Source organism: Neolamprologus brichardi, chromosome 9 (genome assembly GCF_056152115.1).
Source record: "Neolamprologus brichardi isolate AB-2024 chromosome 9, ASM5615211v1, whole genome shotgun sequence".
In the NCBI taxonomy this organism is placed as follows: domain Eukaryota; kingdom Metazoa; phylum Chordata; class Actinopteri; order Cichliformes; family Cichlidae; genus Neolamprologus; species Neolamprologus brichardi.
Genome location: NC_142112.1, coordinates 3,800,789 through 3,822,240, shown reverse-complemented (window position 1 = coordinate 3,822,240; position 21,452 = coordinate 3,800,789). Strand labels below are relative to the sequence as shown.

Here is a 21,452-nt window from a genome sequence, read left to right as displayed (position 1 = left end):
CAGGCAGGCTCTTTTAATGCCTCTTTATACTGATTCATTCCTGCAGAATGCAGCCCAGGCGATTGAATACATTACTGCACGTAAAGCTACTTAGACGTGCACCATAACTCCCGACATTCCATCCTCGGAGTGCTTTTGTGGGAGACAGGGATGAGAGAGGAGACGTGAAAAGGATCACGTGACTCCATGTCACACGCCGCTCGTGTGTCGAAGCATTTGTGTCAGCGCCACAGAGAAATGTGATCATAGCTTTGGATTATGTGTGTGAGCTTGCTACATGGGTCTCTGTGCACATATCTTTGCATTGCACAATTATAAACGTGTGTAATGGACACAGGCGGCCTGGAAAAGAGTCATCAGAGCAGTTCATCCTCTGTGGTTTGGCTCTGTTACTGTGTATATTTACTCTCTTTCCGTACTTTCTCAGCCCTTCACACAGATGCCCTTTCTTCTTGTCTCTTCCCATGTCCTGTGTGTTCAGTTATTCAGTGTCTGATCACCCCCTCTCTGTCTTCCTCTCCCGACACAGGTGCTGTCTCTGGGTGCAGATGTGTTGCCGGAGTACAAGCTGCAGGCTCCTCGCATCCACAAGTGGACGGTGTTGCACTACAGCCCCTTCAAGGCGGTGTGGGACTGGCTCATCCTGCTGCTGGTCATCTACACCGCCATCCTGACTCCCTACTCAGCCGCATTCCTCCTCAACGATCACGTGGGTTCTCAATCATTAAAGTGCACTTTAGTTTTTGTCTTAAAGTGGTGTTCACATGAAAGATGACACTAGCTTTAAATAATAAAGATCAGCGAATGTGCAAATGCTCACCAAACAGTTTCACTCGTCTTGTAGCACAGAAGCTCCACCAACCTGGAGCCAAGGAAACGTTTGCATAAAGGGAGGCGAAGTTAGCTGAAAGTTAGCTGAATCATCATCAACTTTATTTATGAAGCACTTTAAAACAACCACAGCTGACACAAAGTGCTGCACATTGGAACTGTAAAATAAAATTACATGAGATATAAGTAAAAACCAAATAAAAGAAGAGTGAAATCATTAAATAACTACTTCAATTAAAAGAGAAACTAAGTCTCGCTGAGGTTAAAAGCCAAGGAATAAAAGTGGGTTTTAAGACGTGATTTAAAAGTGGACAGTGAAGGGGCCTCTCTAACATGCATGGGCAAATTATTCCATAATTATGGAGCCACAATAGAGAAGGCCCCGCCCCCTCTGAGCTTCCTCCTGGATCTCGGTACCTCCAGGAGCAGCTGGTCAGCTGACCTGAGAGCCCGACAGGGTGTGTGGAGATGAAGAAGCTCAGAGATGTAAGGCGGGCAAGACTGTGAAGGCATTTAAAAACAAACATAACTCTAAAAGACACAGGCAGCCAGTGCAGAGAGGCCAGCACAGGGTTATATGCTCTCTTTTTCGATTTTCTGTTAGGAGTCGTGCAGCTGCATTTTAAACCAGCTGCAGACGTGAGAGCAACGACTGACTGACCCCCACATAAAGTGCGTTACAGTCGTCCAGGCGGGAAGAAACAAAAGCATGGATCCTGTTTCAAGGTGCTGCCTCAAAAGAAAAGATTTCACTCTTGCCAGTCGCCTTAAATGATAAAAACTGGACTTCACCGCTGCTCTGATTTGGTTGTCCAATTTAAAATCACAGCTGTCTGTCGATGAACTGAGGGGCTGCACAAAGTTGCAGTAGGAGATGAATTAGGATTATTTTGCTCTACAAAAACAAAAACATGGAGTTGGAACAAGTCCCTCTTTAGTCAGCCTGCTGCTGAACTGAGCTCCAAACTTTGTCACTGTTTCATGTTTTGTCTGCATATGTAAATGATCCTTCATCCTAATGCATTTGAAAGATGTGCTGAATGTATTTTTATCTTAAAGTACACTATATTAGCCTCTTCTTACTTGTTTTTCCTCTCTTCTCCTCGTAGGACGAAGGCATGCATGGTTGCATTTACTCCTGCTCTCCTCTCAATGTGGTGGACCTCATAGTGGACATCATGTTCATTATTGACATCCTCATCAACTTCAGGTCTGAACTGTAGCGGCGCTCCTCATTACAGCAGCAGTCACAGAAGAGCCTGTAGTCACATTCATTATTCTGAACAGAGCTGGTTGTAAAAGAAGAAACTGCAATAACAACTATCAGTGTCTGCAGTATTTACACGATCCTCTCTGTTTCTCTCAGGACAACATACGTAAACTCTAATGACGAAGTGGTGAGCCACCCGGTGCGTATAGCCGTCCACTATTTCAAAGGCTGGTTCCTCATCGACATGGTGGCTGCTATTCCCTTTGACCTGCTCATCTACCGCAACGGAGAGGAGGTATGTCACGACGGAGGGGGAGAGACAGCTGCCTGTTTGTACGCTGCAGTGAAGTTACGAGGCAGGGTGGGAGGTAGTGAGCTGGAGGGGAGGGGGACACGGAGAAGAGACGAATGGTGCATTGACATCTTGTCTGCCATCTCTTTAATGCAATAAAGTGAAGATAACACGCAGAAAGATTCAAAACGAGGTGGAGGGAGGGGGAACAGGAAATAAGAAGAGAGGGAGAGGCTTCGTAATTTAATTGTCTCCGTAGGGAAGTTGATTTGTAGTGAGTCATGAAGAAAACATGTCTTAGATCAGCGCCGTGTGCACGAGACCCTCAAACTCATCTGATCAAAATGATGTTTTTAATGACGTCACTGCTTTCATGCTATAGCTCAGTCACATCGAGCCCCAGCTCTCCCTCTCGCTCATAACTACTAGAGCAGGGCGATATGACCAAAAATATTTATCACGATATACATTTGAAAATTTGCGATAACGATATAACTGATGATATAATTGACACTAGACAAAACACTTTACAACTCCACAACTTTATTAGTGCAAAAAACCCCATCAATGTATTTTCACTTAAACAAGCAGCTGTTTTTTATATGTACGTTAAAGTTATATAAACATTAACAGTGCAAATGCAAATTCCTCGCTGACAGTTTAACCAAAAGGCATTTCCAGTGGAAACTGGCCGACATATCCTCAGCATAACCATGTATAATATCCACAAAACTTAAAAAGAGGTTATACACACACAATACCGTAATATTATGTTGAAGCACAGTACGTATCACTCCGCGAGGCTCCGCCTACGATAGCCGTTATGCTCCAACAATCCATCAAGCGGTGCGGCTTCGTAGCTTAGCAAAGTCGTACTGAAACATTTGACAGACTTTCGAGCGCCGTGCACATAAAATCGTCTCGAGGTCAGTAAACACAACCAGAGTTCATACATAAGGCACACGGGATTATAAGGGGCTCTGTCGACTTTCAGAAAAATCAAAGGATTGATATTATCCAAACAACACGGTAATAACGACGGCCGCTAGCATGCGCTACCAAAAATAGTGCTTTGTTGTGTATCTGACAGATGAAAGCTAAACCAGTTCCACACCAGTGAAGCTGCAGCATTTTTACAAACCAGTTCTGGTTCATTGTTTCATTCAACGATCCGCTTTCGCTCTTCTCATTCTGCGTCGCCACCATGTGCGTATGTAAACAAAGGCACTGCGCATGCGCGTTTTACCCATATTCTATCGCGATATTTCATTTTCCTATCGTTGCCCAACATTACACCGGTATTACCGTGAACGGTATGATATAGCCCAGCCCTAATAACTACCCGCTAGGACAACCGGCGCTCAGTTACCAAAGAGCGCGTTGTGTTTGTGCAGAGGTAAAGCTGGAGGATCCAACACACACATTACTGTTCCAGGGTGGGGGGAGGGAATAGGTCACGGATCACGCAGACAAAACACACATGAAGCAGTCAGTCTGAGTCCGACCGTCAGCGTTGGTGCCGTAGCTACTTGACCTAAATCTCCAAATGTGAACAAAAAGAAACCACAAGGGGGCTTCTATTCTACTTTTACTCAGGTATGGCTGCAGTCTGAGTCTGTGAATCAGAGACTGTCACTGGTACGCTGCAGTTACAAGTGCCCACGAGTGGCCTACATCTCTTTGGGTTGCATTGTGCTGTATTAAAAACATGTTTTTAGGTCACGTATGAAGCAGGAATGCAAACACATGACGCTCTCTTGTGTTTAACGTTATTGTTTCTTCAATATTGATGCTGGAAGTTTGCTGGAAAGAAAATTCACTGTTTGAAGTTACAGCATGGACGTCCTCCTCAGATTTCGGATGAGGATGTTTTCTTGTTATTAGTAAAGCAGTGATTCCTTTCTTTCTTTGTACCACCAGCAGTAAATGTGTTCCTGCTTTTACACCAAAGTCTCCTGTAGAGCAGCATCCCCAGCCTGTTTTGCTCCAGGACCCGTTTATGTCCGGCAATATTTTCACGGCCCGGCCTTTAAGGTGTCGCGGATAAATACAACAAAATAAAACCAGTACTGGTACCAAAAAGAGAAGATTTATTCATAAGACCCAGGGAAACCGAGTTAACGATAAAAACGACAAAAAACTAAAGCCCTGAAAACCATCAATTTCACACCGAGGCTCAATTCTCGCGGACGGTACCAAACGACTCACGGACCAGTCCATGGCCCGGGGGTCAGCTGATCAAAAAAGTCAAACTTTCACTGTAAGAGCAAAGCTGAGAAAAGTTATCCTCACGACTGACTGATCTCTAGTTTGCACTAAACGTTCCAGATGCTTGATTTGCTGTGACATCATCGTTTAATGCTGATTCTTCCTGATTCTGTCTGTCGCTGTATCTCAGAGCCTCTGGTAAAAATCCAGGTGTCACTCGCTCGTTGGCAGAAACAGAAAACTTTACACTAATGCTGCAATTCAATTCAATTCAATTTTATTTATATAGCGCCAAATCACAACAGAAGTCGCCTCAAGGCGCTTCATAGATACAGAGAAAAACCCAACAATCATATGACCCCCTATGAGCAGCACTTTGGCGACAGTGGGAAGGAAAAACTCCCTTTTAACAGGAAGAAACCTCCAGCAGAACCAGGCTCAGGGAGGGGCGGGGCCATCTGCTGTGATTGGTTGGGGTGAGCGCTTCTCATGCACAAAGTGAACGATGTGTCACTGTCAGTAACTAAAGGTTTGCAGCTCTACAGAAACATGCAGAGCAGTGTGTTTCCGTCTGGCTCAGTGGGTAATTACGTTCTGTGGTTTAGTGGATGATTGAAGTGATGGTGGTGTTGGTTTGATACTCAAGGAAGTGGGAGGTGGGTGTCTGCAGAAAGAAGTGGGAGTTAAAGGAAGCAGCAAGTGAGTTGTGCTGTAGCCTGCCGAAGTTTCCCTGAGGATACTTCCCACACACCGAGGATATAAAACACTCAGGCTTAAGGTGGTCGAACACACAAAAACTAACTATAAATATTGAGCAGCATTTTAAATAACAGAACTAATGAATAACAATTAAAGCAGCCTGAATGAAGGCGGGACTTCCCAACGTTCATGGGGGAAGCTTCACATGGGCTCGCTCCACTGATGCTGCCCAGAAGAAGCCACTGAGCCAAGAAAGTGGAGACTTTCCTCAACACTGTTATTTACTGTTAGCACACACACACACACACACACACAGCACCAGGCACTCAGCCAGCGCAGTAATCGTCCTGTTATTTATTTGTTGTGTGGACACGAAGGAGCCAGCTGGAGCAGAGAGAAGAGAGGCCCACGGAAATGAATGGAGTCAGGATTTTACCTCCTCCTCAACACTGACTCACATCAGGAAAAGACCAGTTACATCACCTGTGTGTGTGTGTGTGTGTGTGTGTGTGTGTGTGTGTGTGACAGCAGGTGGGAGTGCTGTGAGGAGATATTTGCTTTCTGCCATGTTTAACGATGCCTTATCTCCACTTCCCTCTATCTCACGCCCATCAGACCACCACTCTGATTGGTCTGCTGAAGACAGCTCGTCTGCTACGGTTGGTTCGTGTCGCCCGGAAACTGGATCGCTACTCAGAGTACGGTGCGGCTGTGCTCTTTCTTCTCATGTGCACCTTCGCCCTCATCGCTCACTGGCTGGCCTGCATCTGGTACGACGCCATAAACTGACGATTCACATTAGATTCAAACTGTGTGTGAGTGCAGAATCCATACAGCAGAGATGCTTTTCTCCTCCTGTTGATGACCCTGACGCAAAATTCATGCAAAATCTGCAGGAGCGATGGGCTGTGAGTATGGAGCTGGTATTCTACGACTGATATAAAAGGCCTTGAAGTCTTACAACAAAATATTTCTATTGTGAAAGTGCAGCTGAGTAGCTGTTTAGATTACTGATGGTGACAGCTTTTAAAAGCCTCTGGCTCTAACACACCTGCGTCTGCAGGATGCTGCTGATTCCTCACATTGCCCTGCTTTGATCTTCTGCTTCTCCCCCATCTGCTCCACAGTTCGGTAGCTGCAGTGGGTTTTTGTTTTAGTCATAGCTGTGTCCTCAATGATCTGTCAGAGCTCGTCTCGCATAAAAAAAATGCTGGTTGATTGAAAGGTGATGGCAGGAAGGCTGACGAGCTGCGTAGCTGTATAAGATGCTGCTGCACCATCATGCTTCCTCCTCCAGACGAACCAACTGCACACACTTTGGGTGCATTTCTTCAGTTTGGCGTGGAATATGATGTTTGCTGTCACAGTAAATGAAATGAAACTTGCTCCAAGATGATATTTGGAGCGGTTCTGTGCCCACGTGGTACGTTCCTGAGCAGATTTCTGTTGTGGATCTTCACTGCAGAGCTTTCAGTCCACACGTTCTCAGGAAGCAAGACAGTGTTTGCTAAGAAAGTACCTTCTCACTTTCAGCAGCGAACTGGCTCCAGTGCGAGTTGCAGAGCTGACTTTTGGATAATTAGCTTTTGTTTTGAATAACTTAAACTACAGTCGTGTGAGACAGAAAGCTTTGACGGGACTCTGTGCCATGTGCCTGTGCTGTTTCCACAGTGAGCCCTCGTGGCTTTTGTCTGTTTCTGAACTGCGAGTTACTTTCCCCAGTTCTGTGATAATTGCTCAACTTCACATCTATTGCCCACTCTGTTTGGATCCACACTGTGCACAGCTCACCTTAACTGTGAGGCCTGTGGAGTCTGAGATGCAGCTCGTGTTAACACACATGTGAGTGCTCCGAAACGGCCGCAGTTATAAAGGCTGCTGCACGTTCTGATGATCCTTTAATCAGGTGCACCTGGCTCCTAATGAACAGCTGCATCAACCAGCACAATGTCAGCGTCTTCCAAAATGATCACTGGCAGCAGAGCAAGTGTCAGATTAGCAGCAACCACTGAGCGAACGTGCACTGCAATTTACTGCGATTTACTGCAATTTACTGCAATTTAGATCACAAGTTTTTCACATTAGAAGATGAATATTTATCAGTTGTACTCCAACCACAGCACTCTCATTTTTCATCTCTGCTGTATGAAACTGACACAAAAGTAAAGTGAATTTTTATAATGCTATATCGTAACTTTTTTGTAACGCTGTTTATTTTTTACCAGGTATGCAATCGGCAGCGTGGAGCGGAACGGTTCGATCGGCTGGCTCCACACTCTGGGCGACCAGTTAGGGAAACACTTCAATGGTTCCATACCAGGTACTAATGATCACGTAATATGATAAACAAACTGGTGGCACATGAGTAATCTTAGTGTAAAATTAGTGCTGTTTCTTAAATTTGTAAACATATCGCATTATTTCAATAGTTTAGTGTGTAAACATACCGCAGCAGACCCAATGACTGCACAGTACCCCGCTGCAGCTTTGCAGCTCGCAGCCACACGCAGCGACAGTGGTGCGAGCACAGACTGCATGATTGCAGATGCCGCTCAGGTGCGTCCACCTCCTCTGCAGCGGCACTGCAGACCACGCCCACCACAGTCTGTTACTGTTACTGTCTTGGAGCAACTGAAACCCACATCATTTCCTCAGGATTAATGAAGTATCCTGATGATCTTACCTGTAATGGGAGCTCAGTTCTGTGCAAATGACCAATAATAAGTCAATCCTCCGGTTACATTAGTAGTGTTAGCCACATTAGCATCAGTTTAGTAGTGTTAGCCACATTAGCATTAGTTTAGTAGTGTTAGCCACATTAGCATTAGTTTAGTAATAGTAACAAATGACCAATAATAAGTCAATCCTCCGGTTACATTAGTAGTGTTAGCCACATTAGCATCAGTTTAGTAGTGTTAGCCACATTAGCATTAGTTTAGTAGTGTTAGCCACATTAGCATTAGTTTAGTAATAGTAACAAATGACCAATAATAAGTCAATCCTCCGGTTACATTAGTAGTGTTAGCCACATTAGCATTAGTTTAGTAGTGTTAGCCACATTAGCATTAGTTTAGTAATAGTAACAAATGACCAATAATAAGTCAATCCTCCGGTTACATTAGTAGTGTTAGTCACATTAGCATTAGTTTAGTAGTGTTAGCCACATTAGCATTAGTTTAGTAATAGTAACAAATGACCAATAATAAGTCAATCCTCCGGTTGCATTAGTAGTGTTAGCCACATTAGCATTAGTTTAGTAGTGTTAGCCACATTAGCATTAGTTTAGTAATAGTAACAAATGACCAATAATAAGTCAATCCTCCGGTTACATTAGTAGTGTTAGCCACATTAGCATTAGTTTAGTAGTGTTAGCCACATTAGTTTAGTAGTGTTAGCCACATTAGCATTAGTTTAGTAGTGTTAGCCACATTAGCATTAGTTTAGTAATAGTAACAAATGACCAATAATAAGTCAATCCTCCGGTTGCATTAGTAGTGTTAGCCACATTAGCATTAGTTTAGTAGTATTAGCCACATTAGCATTAGTTTAGTAATAGTAACAAATGACCAATAATAAGTCAATCCTCCGGTTGCATTAGTAGTGTTAGCCACATTAGCATTAGTTTAGTAGTGTTAGCCACATTAGCATTAGTTTAGTAGTATTAGCCACATTAGCATTAGTTTAGTAATAGTAACAAATGACCAATAATAAGTCAATCCTCCGGTTGCATTAGTAGTGTTAGCCACATTAGCATTAGTTTAGTAGTGTTAGCCACATTAGCATTAGTTTAGTAATAGTAACAAATGACCAATAATAAGTCAATCCTCCGGTTACATTAGTAGTGTTAGCCACATTAGCATTAGTTTAGTAGTGTTAGCCACATTAGCATTAGTTTAGTAGTGTTAGCCACATTAGCATTAGTTTAGTAATAGTAACAAATGACCAATAATAAGTCAATCCTCCGGTTGCATTAGTAGTGTTAGCCACATTAGCATTAGTTTAGTAGTGTTAGCCACATAAGCATTAGTTTAGTAGTGTTAGCCACATTAGCATTAGTTTAGTAGTGTTGGCCACATTAGCATTAGTTTAGTAATAGTAAGAAATGACCAATAATAAGTCAATCCTCCGGTTGCGTTCTGCTAAATGAATATCACTGAGTATTCATTTAGGTTCCAGTGTCAGCTTCCTGGACACTGTTGACCTCCAGATGATTTGTAACCTCTCCACACCAGGTTCAGGACCTTCCATCAAAGACAAGTATGTGACAGCGCTGTACTTCACCTTCAGCAGTCTGACCAGCGTGGGATTCGGAAACGTGTCCCCCAACACCAACTCTGAGAAGATCTTCTCCATCTGCGTCATGCTCATCGGATGTAAGTCACGTACATGCAGCTGTTTAAAGCCTTTAGACCAGAATGAAGGAAAGTTTGCATCAAATGTGAACGCCAATAATAAAATGTAGTTCATTGTTATTAATCAGTAACAAACCTACAACAGCAGAAATAGCATTCATAAGGGCAGTCTGTTTTACAAAGTGTATTTCACCGACATCAGAGATGGAGAAGCCCTCGCCCTGCGTCACTATAGAGAAAGTCTGCAGTGCTTCCTGGTTCTGTTACTTTTCTTTGAAAGCAGTGAGCGTGACTTTAATGAAACCAAACCACAGAATAACAAGTATAATTTACTCTTAATAACATTTGAATGTAACTAAATATGCAAACACTTGTATATACAACCCTACTGATTGTGTGTTTCCATGCAACAGCTGCAAATCCTGTTCAGGTTTGTATAACCAAAGTAAAGAAACACTCGTAGCTGTTAGAGGTCACTTTGTTTCTTTTTTATTATTGCGGGCTGTGTTCCTCCTCCACACAGTTTGGCACTTCCTTGGCCTGACAATGACCCGAGGCTTTTAAAATGTCCATTATTTAAGGACAGTCTTCTGTAGGATGTGTGCGATGAAATCACAATGACCACGTTCACTCTGACGCACACACATGCAGACATTTGAATACACACTTCTTTACACACAGCGTTTTTCAGTGGTTGATGTAGACGGTGATGGGAGCTGACAGAGGTGGGGAGGTTAGCGGGATCCAACATGACAAACAGAACAAAGCAAAGACTCTCATGAAGGATACGATACAAACTCTCTGTCCTCTGCAGCCAAAGCCCTTTGAGATGAGTCAACTTCCTGCTGCAAGATCATGGTCAGGGGTCAAAGGAGGGGGCGGGGCATGTTTTGATTGGTTTTTGTTAAAATGATCTGAATGTGCTGCAGTCATCTGGCTCAGCAAATGACATTATGCATAATGGTAGGTGGAGTAAGACTATGATTTGTGGGGCGCTCCTGCCAACAGCATCAGAACTGGACCAGTTAAACAAGCTGGCATCATGTGGGCAACCAGGTGTGTGGGGGCTGCACCTGGTACCAGGATGCACTATGGGAAGAAGGCGAGCTGGCAGAGGCTTTGGCAAAGTCCTGCTGGGAAACCTTGGGTTTGGGGGGGATGTTTGGTCCTGTCATCCATGTGAATGTTACTTTGGCACCTACCTAACCATTGTTGCACCCTTTCATGGGAACAGCATTCCCTGATGGCTGTGGCCTCTTTCAGCAGGATAATGCATCCTGTCACAAAGCAAAACTTTTTTAGAACAACAAGAAGAGTGATCCGTGGAGGCCCCACCTCACAACCTCCAGGACTTCAAGTTCTCAGTGCTTGAGTAAAGGAAACCCCGCACATCCAAACGGTCTCATCACTGTATGAACGCTGCTTTCGCTCCATACTGTCTGTTAATGTGTATGTTTTCTCTCACTGCTCCCATCTCCAGCCCTCATGTACGCCAGCATCTTTGGGAACGTCTCAGCCATCATCCAGCGGCTGTACTCCGGGACGGCCCGCTACCACACCCAGATGCTGAGAGTCAGGGAGTTCATCCGCTTCCACCAGATCCCCAACCCACTCAGGCAGCGGTTGGAGGAGTACTTCCAGCATGCCTGGTCCTACACCAATGGCATTGACATGAACGCTGTGAGTACTGGGCCTCGCACACAAACCCTGGGAGGGTACACTCTCCCATGTGTGACTACACACAGCGTTTGAGCCTGCGTTGTATGCTAATGTTTGATACGGTCAGAGAAAATAAGAATGCTGCGTACACACACGGGACACAAGAAGGGCTGCGAGCAAGCTTTGCAACATGGATTCCTGTCAATTTGTTCACATGTGTAACAGAGCGAAGGTGATTTTATTTCCACAGTGTTTTTAAAGGAGGGAAACCTTCCTCCAAACGGACAGAGCAGCGGAGCCGCCAAGGGAAAGCACACGAATTAAAAACTGTAAAGTTAAAATATAATTTATTATATTTAAATAGTTAAAAATATAAAATGAATTAAAACAACCCTGGCCAGGGGACAACACAATAAAAATCAATAAAACACAACATTAAAAGTCCAGTGGCGTCCGCCACGGTATAAGAGTCACTAAGAATTAAAAATCCAGTGAAGCGGTGGAGGAGGGAAACCCGGCGGCGTCCTCGCCTTCCTCTCCGCGTTCTGCACCCCGGTGCGCTAAAGAAAGGGAAGCAGCGGCAGTCACTACTCTTTTAGGCAGCTTTCATTCATTAAAGGGGACGAGTCAAAAGACTCTCAACTCTGCCCGCCGTTTCTTTGTAACTGACAATCGGCACCGGCCCGTCCGCCGCCTCTACTTTCCCGCAGACGCGTAATCTGGCCTCCTGTTGCTGCAGCAGTCGAACCGCTCGCTCCGCGTGGCTGGCGCCGTATCTTTGCCTCTCCTCAACGCCAAGCTCCACCAGTCTTATGTGTCACTGACCACTCTCTGTAAATTACCACTCCCTTTCCTCTCAGGTGTGTCCAATTAGTAAAACGGGGAAAAGGGCGGAGTCTCTCCAGGACAGATTGACAGATGCAACCAAAACATGCAGTATAAAAAATAAATAAGCACACTTCACATTAAAACACAGCAAAACAACATCCGTCCTTCCCTGGATGACACATGCATGAAGCCTAATCTGCACACGCACGTGTTCATCACGTTGTGCTGCCACATGTATTTTACACACATTAAAGCGTGAGAGGAGAGATGTTCATTTTAATGTGTTTTACCACCAGAGAGGAGAATGCACTTTGAAACAAGCTGGAGCGTTGACACCCACGGGCACAGTGAGTCACATGTGTCCGTGAACACTTCAAACGTGTGCTGTGCATAGCCCACCTCAGCCTGAACCTGTATTGGTTCACATGTTGCTCTGTCTGTAGCAGTGTCACCAGGGGAACAGTGGTGCAGCCGTACAGGGACATCTGCTGATGCACGTCACCTGTGATGTTACTTTCTGCATGCTGTGTGTGGTTTAACCAAAAAACTATAGACGTTTAAAAGTCGCCTTTGCACTGTCTACAGATTGTAAGCTCATGAGTAGTGATGGGTATGGTTTAGGTTTTATCCGATACCGGTGCCAAACCGGTACTTTTGAAACGGTGCCGGTGCTTAAACGGTGCTCAAACCGGTGCTTAAAGAATGGAGAACACAAACTTTGTCCAAAAACCTCTCATGTTCAGCTGTTTTTTTGTAAAAAGATAACAATGTTAGCCTTTTCTGCAGCTATGGGGCATATATGGTATCACTCTTGGCTGGAAGCAGCTTAAACAATGGAAAAAACACAAACTTTGTCCAAAAACCTCTCATGTTTAACTGTTTTCCACTTTTTCTTTGGTCATTTTAGCCTTTTTGGCCAGGGTGAAGGGAGTATCTGCCATCAAACAAGAAGACAGCCGCATGTAACTATGATGATGTTTGCTAGTTCACCTTACATGCATTAATGTAATAACGTGGTTAGCCTACTCAACGTAAATTACACACGAACAACATTAAGCTACTCACGCAGAGAAGAACGGCTGCTGCTGCATCATCATCCTCATCATTTCTGCTACACTGGCAGGGCTAGGGGCCAGGACTCTCCTCTTCGGGTTTTTGGGGGATGTTGCTAACTCCGGGTCCGATAACAGGCACCACACCCGCAGTAGATGCGCTCGGTGTGAGGTCTCGCAGCAAGCTATCAAATACGGCGCATTTCTCGGCTTTTAAAAAAAACGCTATGCGTCGCCAGGTGTTTCATCGGATTTGAGGAGTTACCTCCTTTGACAGTATCACAGTATCAGCTTAAAGCACTTGTTGCAGCTGCTGAGTTTGCATCTTTTGCTGTGAAGTACAGCCAGACTTTGACCGCTTCGCCTTGGGCATTTTTAATCTGTAGCTCTGCTCTAAAAGAGCGTACGTACCTGGACCCGCCTACTATCCTCGGAAACGTAAAATGATTGGCTAGAATCTAAAGTGTATCACAGCTCAGGAAAAAAAAGCACCAAAATGTGTGCAGCTTTTCGGTCTGGTTACTACCGTTTATGACAGAACCGGTGCCATCATGGCACCAGACACCGTACCCATCCCTACTCATAAGTATATCTGCTCATAACTTCATCCAGCATCTAAATTAATTGTAAAACCTACCAGTCAGAGCCCAACCAGCAGCCCATCACTGGCTGTGTAGTCGTGGACGAGCACAGAGGAGCTCTGTTTGGGTGCAAAGTCCCAGTGCAAACATAACGCTCCATCAGTGCTGTTTCATTTCAGCGTAATGAGTAAGTCAGTGAAGTAGAGAGGAATCAGGTTTGCTCATCACCCTGCTCGGCCCCTTTCTTCTCCCCACGTCGTGTTGCTCTCTTGAAGGCCGGATTTGAGCTTGTTTACCGTAGTCATTATTATGATTGTGTGGAGCAGACTTTGTCAGTCTGCCTCCACATTTAATCAGCTGTGACCTCTTTCATTCACGAAGATGGGCGAGAATAACAACGCGGCTCTGATGTGAAGCTGAAAGCTGCAGGAGCACTGAGATCAAAGTGGGAGGAAGGAGAAAGAAACGAGTCTGTTAACGTTAATCAGGGAGAAGCAGCTCTGTTTTGATGAAGTCGTTTCTGTTTAGGGCGCAGTCGTTTTTCACACGGGGCCAGGTAGGTTTGGATAAATGAAATCCTCTTTTAGAAACGACATGTTGCATTTATTTGTGTTGTCTTTGTCTCATATGTAAACTTGCTCTGTTCATTCAACTGTGACAAACACACAGGAAGGAAAATCTAAGAAATCAGAGAATAGCAAATGACTAAATCACTGAGCACCTTTCAGTTTGGCTTCTTTTAGTTTGCTTCTTACATTATGAGAATTATTTGCATCAAAGTACATTTTTTATGTGACAGAGAGAATCGTATCCATGTTATTACCCCCTCGCCCTCTGTGGCAAGAGGATATAAATAAATGATAAAGAATAAATACAAAGATATTCATGAAGGCAGACCTGCCCTATGAAATCCTGCTTTAGTATCCTGTGTTCCTACTGTAGGCACAGCTGACACAGCAACAATATGTCCGTTACAGTTTTTCTCCATTGGTTTGGCTCATTTCTTGAAACAGAAATTACATTCTCAAAATAACATGGACAAACCTCCAAACCTCTTGGCAAATGTTCACAACAGAATGGCATTTCTCATTCATTTTATCAAATGGCAAATGCCTTAGTACATGTCTCAATTGTCTCAGTGCATCTTTGCAAATGATTAAGTACAAGTAGCCTACAATTATACAGTTAGCCCACATGTAGCACATTTTCCAAATGAATAGATCTTGTAGATCTAAACTGATTAGTTGATTCTCAGTCTAATGATCATTCTCTCCAAAACATGTCAGCATGATTTCATTGTATAAGTACTCGCATGCACAACCGTCTGTTCAATTGTCAAAATTGGTCAAGAACATAATACCATGAATACCATATATGAATTTCTTTGAATATTTGATAAATTGATGACAGTCATTGACAGTCAGGTGAAACTAGGTGTCACACACAGGTGTGCTCCATGATTGTGTGCTGCCAAACACAGATATATAGAGCTTGACCAGAGCCAGTCCGATCTCTGAACATGGATAGACAAGGCCAAGCAAACGGACAAGGGGAAGTTCTTCCTCAAGGAAGAAGAAGAAGAAGAAGAAGAAGAAGAAGAAGAGGAGGAGGAGGAGGACTGAGAATGCGTGGTGGAGGAATAGGGGGAAGAGGAGCGCGAAGACACTGTGCTGTCCTGAATGAAATTCGGGCCACAATTATAGACCATGTCATAAACCATGGCCTCACAATGGCAGAGGCAGGTCGTCGAGTGCAGCCTAATGTGCCTCGCTCTACAGTCTCCTCCATCATCCAAACCTTTCGCAGGGAAAACAGGTATGTACTCTATGTAATCTATGATGGAATTATATGTTGTATAGGACAGGGCACTGTGCGTGAGGCAAAAAATGTATAACTTACTGTAGAGATTTTGTGTGCATCTGCCTACAGTAGTAGGTCTATACTAGCAGGTGGAGAGGACTAGTGGAATGTTTTGATACTAAATATGACAAGAAATATATTGAACAAATTACTGTAAACTATGGAATTACATAATTTATACAGTTTAGAGAAGTATTCCAGTCACTGTGCAGCGGGAGAATGAGTACAGCGACCACTGAATAAGTCCTTGTTTTTTGATTTTGTGTTCATACAATTTACTACTGTAATGTACATTTTCTTTTTACATATGTATGAAACTTTCTTTTGCGTGTGAATAAAAAATGGTTATCATTTCCTTGGTAGTGTGAGTGCAATCTGTGATGTCAAACCTTGGAGGCTACTCTTTTCTGTTGTATATTGTTGGTCCTCTGCCATAGTGACAAAACATCTAAACATTTTGTATGGCAGTACTCACACAATGCCAAAGGGACGATGCATTTTGGGGGCACTGACTATTCAGATCAGAAAGAAATGTAGTTTTGACACATGAGTGAACTGTTTTAGGGGAGGTATGAGCTTTTGCAGGTGGACCATGTTGTTGTGATCAACCATCCAGGTTTATTTTGACAAAAGCACCAAGAATGATGAGAATGTCCGATCTGTGTCGAGAAATGAGCCAAAGCTATTGAGAAGGATCTTTGCCATTTTGGAGACACTGACTGTTTAAATGAGAAAGGGATTTAGATTGAAGCCTGAGTGAACAGTTTTGGAAGAGATATGAGCTTTTGCAGGTGAGCTATAGTGTTGTGCTAAACTGTAAGAGTGTTTTGCCAAATGATCTTAAAGTTTTGAGAATGTAATTTCTGTTTAAAGAAATGAGCCAAACCAATGGAGAAAAACTGTAATAACAGATGGGACACGGTTTTTTTACAATACTCATTAAGAAAGTTCCAAAAAAAAGAGATGAGGCCTATGAAGCTGGCTGCTGTTTAAAATCCATCCCTCCATCCACAAGGTGGGAGGGGCTCTTTAACGTTCACAGGGTGGGTGGGGCTCTTAAACATCCACAGTGTGGGAGGGGCTCTTTAACATCCACAGTGTGGGAGGGGCTCTTAAACATCCACAGTGTGGGAGGGGCTCTTTAACAGCCACAGTGTAGGAGGGGCTCTTTAACATCCACAGTGTGGGAGGGGTATTTAACATCCAAAGTGTGGGAGGGGCTATTTAACATCCAAAGTGTGGGAGGGGCTCTTTAACATCCACAGTGTGGGAGGGGTATTTAACATCCAAAGTGTGGGAGGGGCTCTTAAACATCCACAGTGTGGGAGGGGCTCTTTAACAGCCACAGTGTAGGAGGGGCTCTTTAACATCCAAAGTGTGGGAGGGGCTCTTAAACATCCACAGTGTGGGAGGGGCTCTTTAACATCCAAAGTGTGGGAGGGGCTCTTAAACATCCACAGTGTGGGAGGGGCTCTTTAACATCCACAGTGTGGGAGGGGTATTTAACATCCAAAGTGTGGGAGGGGCTATTTAACATCCAAAATGTGGGAGGGGCTCTTTAACATCCACAGTGTGGGAGGGGTATTTAACATCCAAAGTGTGGGGGGGCTATTTAACATCCAAAGTGTGTGAGGGGCTGTTAAACATCCACAGTGTGGGAGGGGCTCTTTAACATCCACAGTGTGGGAGGGGTATTTAACATCCAAAGTGTGGGAGGGGCTATTTAACATCCAAAATGTGGGAGGGGCTCTTTAACATCCACAGTGTGGGAGGGGCTATTTAACATCCAAAGTGTGGGAGGGGCTCTTTAACATCCACAGTGTGGGAGGGGTATTTAACATCCAAAGTGTGGGAGGGGCTATTTAACATCCAAAATGTGGGAGGGGCTCTTTAACATCCACAGTGTGGGAGGGGTATTTAACATCCAAAGTGTGGGGGGGCTATTTAACATCCAAAGTGTGTGAGGGGCTGTTAAACATCCACAGTGTGGGAGGGGCTATTTAACATCCAAAGTGTGGGAGGGACTCTTAAACATCCACAGGGTGGGCGGGGCTCTTTAACATCCAAAGTGTGGGAGGGGCTCTTTAACATCCACAGTGTGGGAGGGGCTCTTTAACATCCAAAGTGTGGGAGGGGCTCTTTAACATCCACAGGGTGGGCGGGGCTCTTAAACATCCACAGGGTGGGAGGGGCTCTTTAACATCCACAGGGTGGGAGGAGCTCTTTAACATCCAAAGTGTGGGAGGGGCTCTTTAACATCCACAGGGTGGGCGGGGCTCTTAAACATCCACAGGGTGGGAGGGGCTCTTTAACATCCACAGGGTGGGAGGAGCTCTTTAACATCTACAGGGTGGGCGGGGCTCTTAAACATCCACAGGGTGGGAGGAGCTCTTTACCATCCACAGGGTGGGAGGAGCTCTTTAACATCCAAAGTGTGGGAGGGGCTCTTAAACATCCACAGTGTGGGAGGGGCTCTTTAACATCCACAGTGCGGGAGGGGTATTTAACATCCAAAATGTGGGAGGGGCTATTTAACATCCAAAGTGTGGGAGGGGCTCTTAAACATCCACAGTGTGGGAGGGGCTCTTTAACATCCACAGTGTGGGAGGGGTATTTAACATTCACAGTGTAGGAGGGGCTCTTTAACATCCAAAGTGTGGGAGGGGCTATTTAACATCCACAGTGTGGGAGGGCTATTTAACATCCAAAGTGTGGGAGGGGCTCTTAAACATCCACAGTGTGGGAGGGGCTATTTAACATCCAAAGTGTGGGAGGGGCTCTTTAACATCCACAGTGTGGGAGGGGCTCTTTAACATCCACAGGGTGGGCGGGGCTCTTAAACATCCACAGGGTGGGAGGGGCTCTTTAACATCCACAGTGTGGGAGGGGCTCTTTAACATCCACAGGGTGGGCGGGGCTCTTAAACATCCACAGGGTGGGAGGAGCTCTTTAACATCCACAGGGTGGGAGGAGCTCTTTAACATCTACAGGGTGGGCGGGGCTCTTAAACATCCACAGGGTGGGAGGAGCTCTTTACCATCCACAGGGTGGGAGGAGCTCTTTACCATCCACAGGGTGGGAGGAGCTCTTTACCATCCACAGGGTGGGAGGAGCTCTTTAACATCCACAGTGTGGGAGGGGCTCTTTAACATCCACAGGGTGGGCGGGGCTCTTAAACATCCACAGGGTGGGAGGGGCTCTTTAACATCCACAGGGTGGGAGGAGCTCTTTAACATCTACAGGGTGGGCGGGGCTCTTAAACATCCACAGGGTGGGAGGAGCTCTTTACCAATCACAGGGTGGGAGGAGCTCTTTACCATCCACAGGGTGGGAGGAGCTCTTTACCATCCACAGGGTGGGAGGAGCTCTTTACCATCCACAGGGTGGGAGGAGCTCTTTACCATCCACAGGGTGGGAGGGCCTCTTTAACATTTAGATCAGATTCTGTAATAAAGCGAGTCCTTTCAACTGTACGAAGGAGGAAAGAACAGTAATTTAGTTATTGTGAAACTTCAGATCTTTCCTTCTTCAGTCACTCTCTGTATTTGGTGGTACTCTGTTAATGCTCACCTACTGCATGCTCACCAAAACTGAAAGAGACTTGCCAGCCACAGTTGTTTGTGTTTGCTCGTGGAGCTTCGACTTCCTTTAGCGAAACTTTTGAAATATTTATTCTCGTTCAATCAGAACTCATTGACTAGACTCTCAGATGCCACAGCCACAAATGAAGTGTGGCTCTGCTCTTGTGTCATGAGAGGTAGCCCACTCATTTTTGAATAAACTGTCTGTCACTCCTCCAGCTCGGCCATGTCTCAACTTCCAAGTTGCAGCCAAATAGTGTTAAATGGCCTCTTAGTTTATACTTTTTTCTGTCTGTCATGGTTACGTGGTCAAACAAATATGAATCTCTGTCTCTCTTCTACAGCATGTCTTTATCCTGTCTTCCTTCTCTCACCCCAACCAATCACAGCAGATGGCCCCGCCCCTCCCTGAGCCTGGTTCTGCTGGAGGTTTCTTCCTGTTAAAAGGGAGTTTTTCCTTCACACTGTCGCCAAAGTGTTTGCTCATAGGGGGTCATATGATTGTTGGGTTTTTCTCCGTATGTATTGCTGTAGGGTAAAAGGTAAAAATGATCCACAAACAGTGATGTAGTAGCTGTTAGACACAAAATAACACAGGTGCTTAGCAACCTTGCTTTTATATAGGACTATGAGCCAGTTGGCAGCCAGTTGAATCAAGTGTCCTGCTGCAAACAGACATGTGACAGATCGGTGAGGATTGATTGCAACATGTTGCCAATCTCTCTGCATTTACAAATTCTACAGCAATTATTTGCAAACCTTCATCAATCTGAGTGATTGCAATCGAGTTGGACTGCACACGTTTGGATATCCAGGTTGGCAACTGGCTGTAGTTGCCAAAGGGTAAGGCAGACAGAATAGAGAAGTGAGTGTTCTCGAAGATCACACCATTGCTCTGCAGTCATAAACACCAGTGCAGCAGTGCTTTGTGCTAAACGCTAACATATCCTAATTTAGCAAGTCTGCAGGCTAACATTTGTTAATTAGCACTAAATAAAAGCTACAGCTGAGCCTGATGGAAACGTCAGTCTTTGTAACAGCTACCTGGGTATAAACAGATCACAGCTGCTAATTATTGTTATTAATCATAAAAATGATCACAAATGTATCCAAATCATTTTTCAGTTACTCAGTAGGAGCCACATACACGCAGCACCACCCACTTGTTGAATATTAAACATCTGCATGCTTTATAGGTGCAAGAGAACTGAAGGTATCGTTTGTGTTCCTGATGCTGTAACAGTTTCAGGTTGGTTTTCTCTCCGCTCACTGAAACACTGAGTTCAGGCTCGAGGCTGCTACTCTCTGCCCTGCTATTCTCAGGAGGTTCATGCTTATTGAAGGCAGCCTCAGAGAGCAAGAGGAGACCTACCTCCACTGCTGATGCACATGATTTAATCTGCCTTTGTGTTTATATTCTGTGTGCATAGATAAGGTATTTGGGGTCTTTGAGGACAGAGGCCTTTGTACTGTAACTTTGAATAGCCAAAATTTCACTTTTTCAGCAAAAGAGGCCACAAACTATATCACAACAACAAACAGAGCCTTGAAACAGTTCAGAGGCTTTGCGTCTGGTAAAGCTCCCTGAAGTGTGATAAAAGATAGAAAGAGGTTACAAACAGGGCTGCTTAGCATACCTTTATTGGGCAATAAAGAGAGAGTCAGATGAGGATGGGGAGAAATGGGCAGCGGGAGATAAAGAGGGTGGGCAGCGGAGGCTGAAATGAAGAGCTTGAAATGGATGAAAGTGAGCGAAACGGTGAGGGAGAAAAGCAGTGTGGGTGTTCTAGGTGCAGTTCAGCTCTGTGAAGTCAGCCAGGGAGCTCCGAGAGAAGCCCAGAGTCTGCTGCTCAGAAACAGCCTTCCACGCTCGCAGTGAGCTCATTAAAGTTTCTCCAATTCTTCATATTAATTACACTCTGTGGGCCTGCTGACTCTGTTCTGATAGTCTTGCTGACATATCGTTTGAACATTTGCACTGTAGTTCAAAAACATGAGGAAAGAAAATCAATGCCGAGGCACTTTCTCAATCAGTGCTGCTCACGCTCGTCTGATACGTGGAGGTTAAATTCATGCTGGGATGTCTCTGAGGCTTAGAACTTACTTACTCATGATAAATGTACAGATAGTTTAGTTTGTCATGTTCATTTGTGGAGAGGTGTAATAACAGTAAAAGGCTAATGTCCCGTGAGTGTTTCCCACCAGGGATGAAGGTGATAAAGACAGTAAAGGCTCCTCTTTTTATTCCATAATCTGTGACATTTACGTGACATTTGCTTTATGTTCTGAACTTGACATA

The 21,452-nt window shown here is 44.6% G+C and overlaps 1 protein-coding gene across 1 annotated transcript in view; it reads left to right on the top strand.

Annotated features, from left to right (window-relative positions):
- The window catches only part of kcnh2b (potassium voltage-gated channel, subfamily H (eag-related), member 2b), a 296,712-nt gene that overhangs the window by 254,445 nt on the left and 20,815 nt on the right, over positions 1-21,452 (top strand). The window contains exons 7-13 of the mRNA XM_087845832.1: positions 530-709; positions 1,941-2,041; positions 2,198-2,336; positions 5,856-6,010; positions 7,466-7,560; positions 9,473-9,613; positions 11,073-11,272. Coding sequence (XP_087701958.1) covers positions 530-709; positions 1,941-2,041; positions 2,198-2,336; positions 5,856-6,010; positions 7,466-7,560; positions 9,473-9,613; positions 11,073-11,272 — 1,011 coding nt within the window. The remainder of the gene's footprint in view (positions 1-529; positions 710-1,940; positions 2,042-2,197; positions 2,337-5,855; positions 6,011-7,465; positions 7,561-9,472; positions 9,614-11,072; positions 11,273-21,452) is intronic.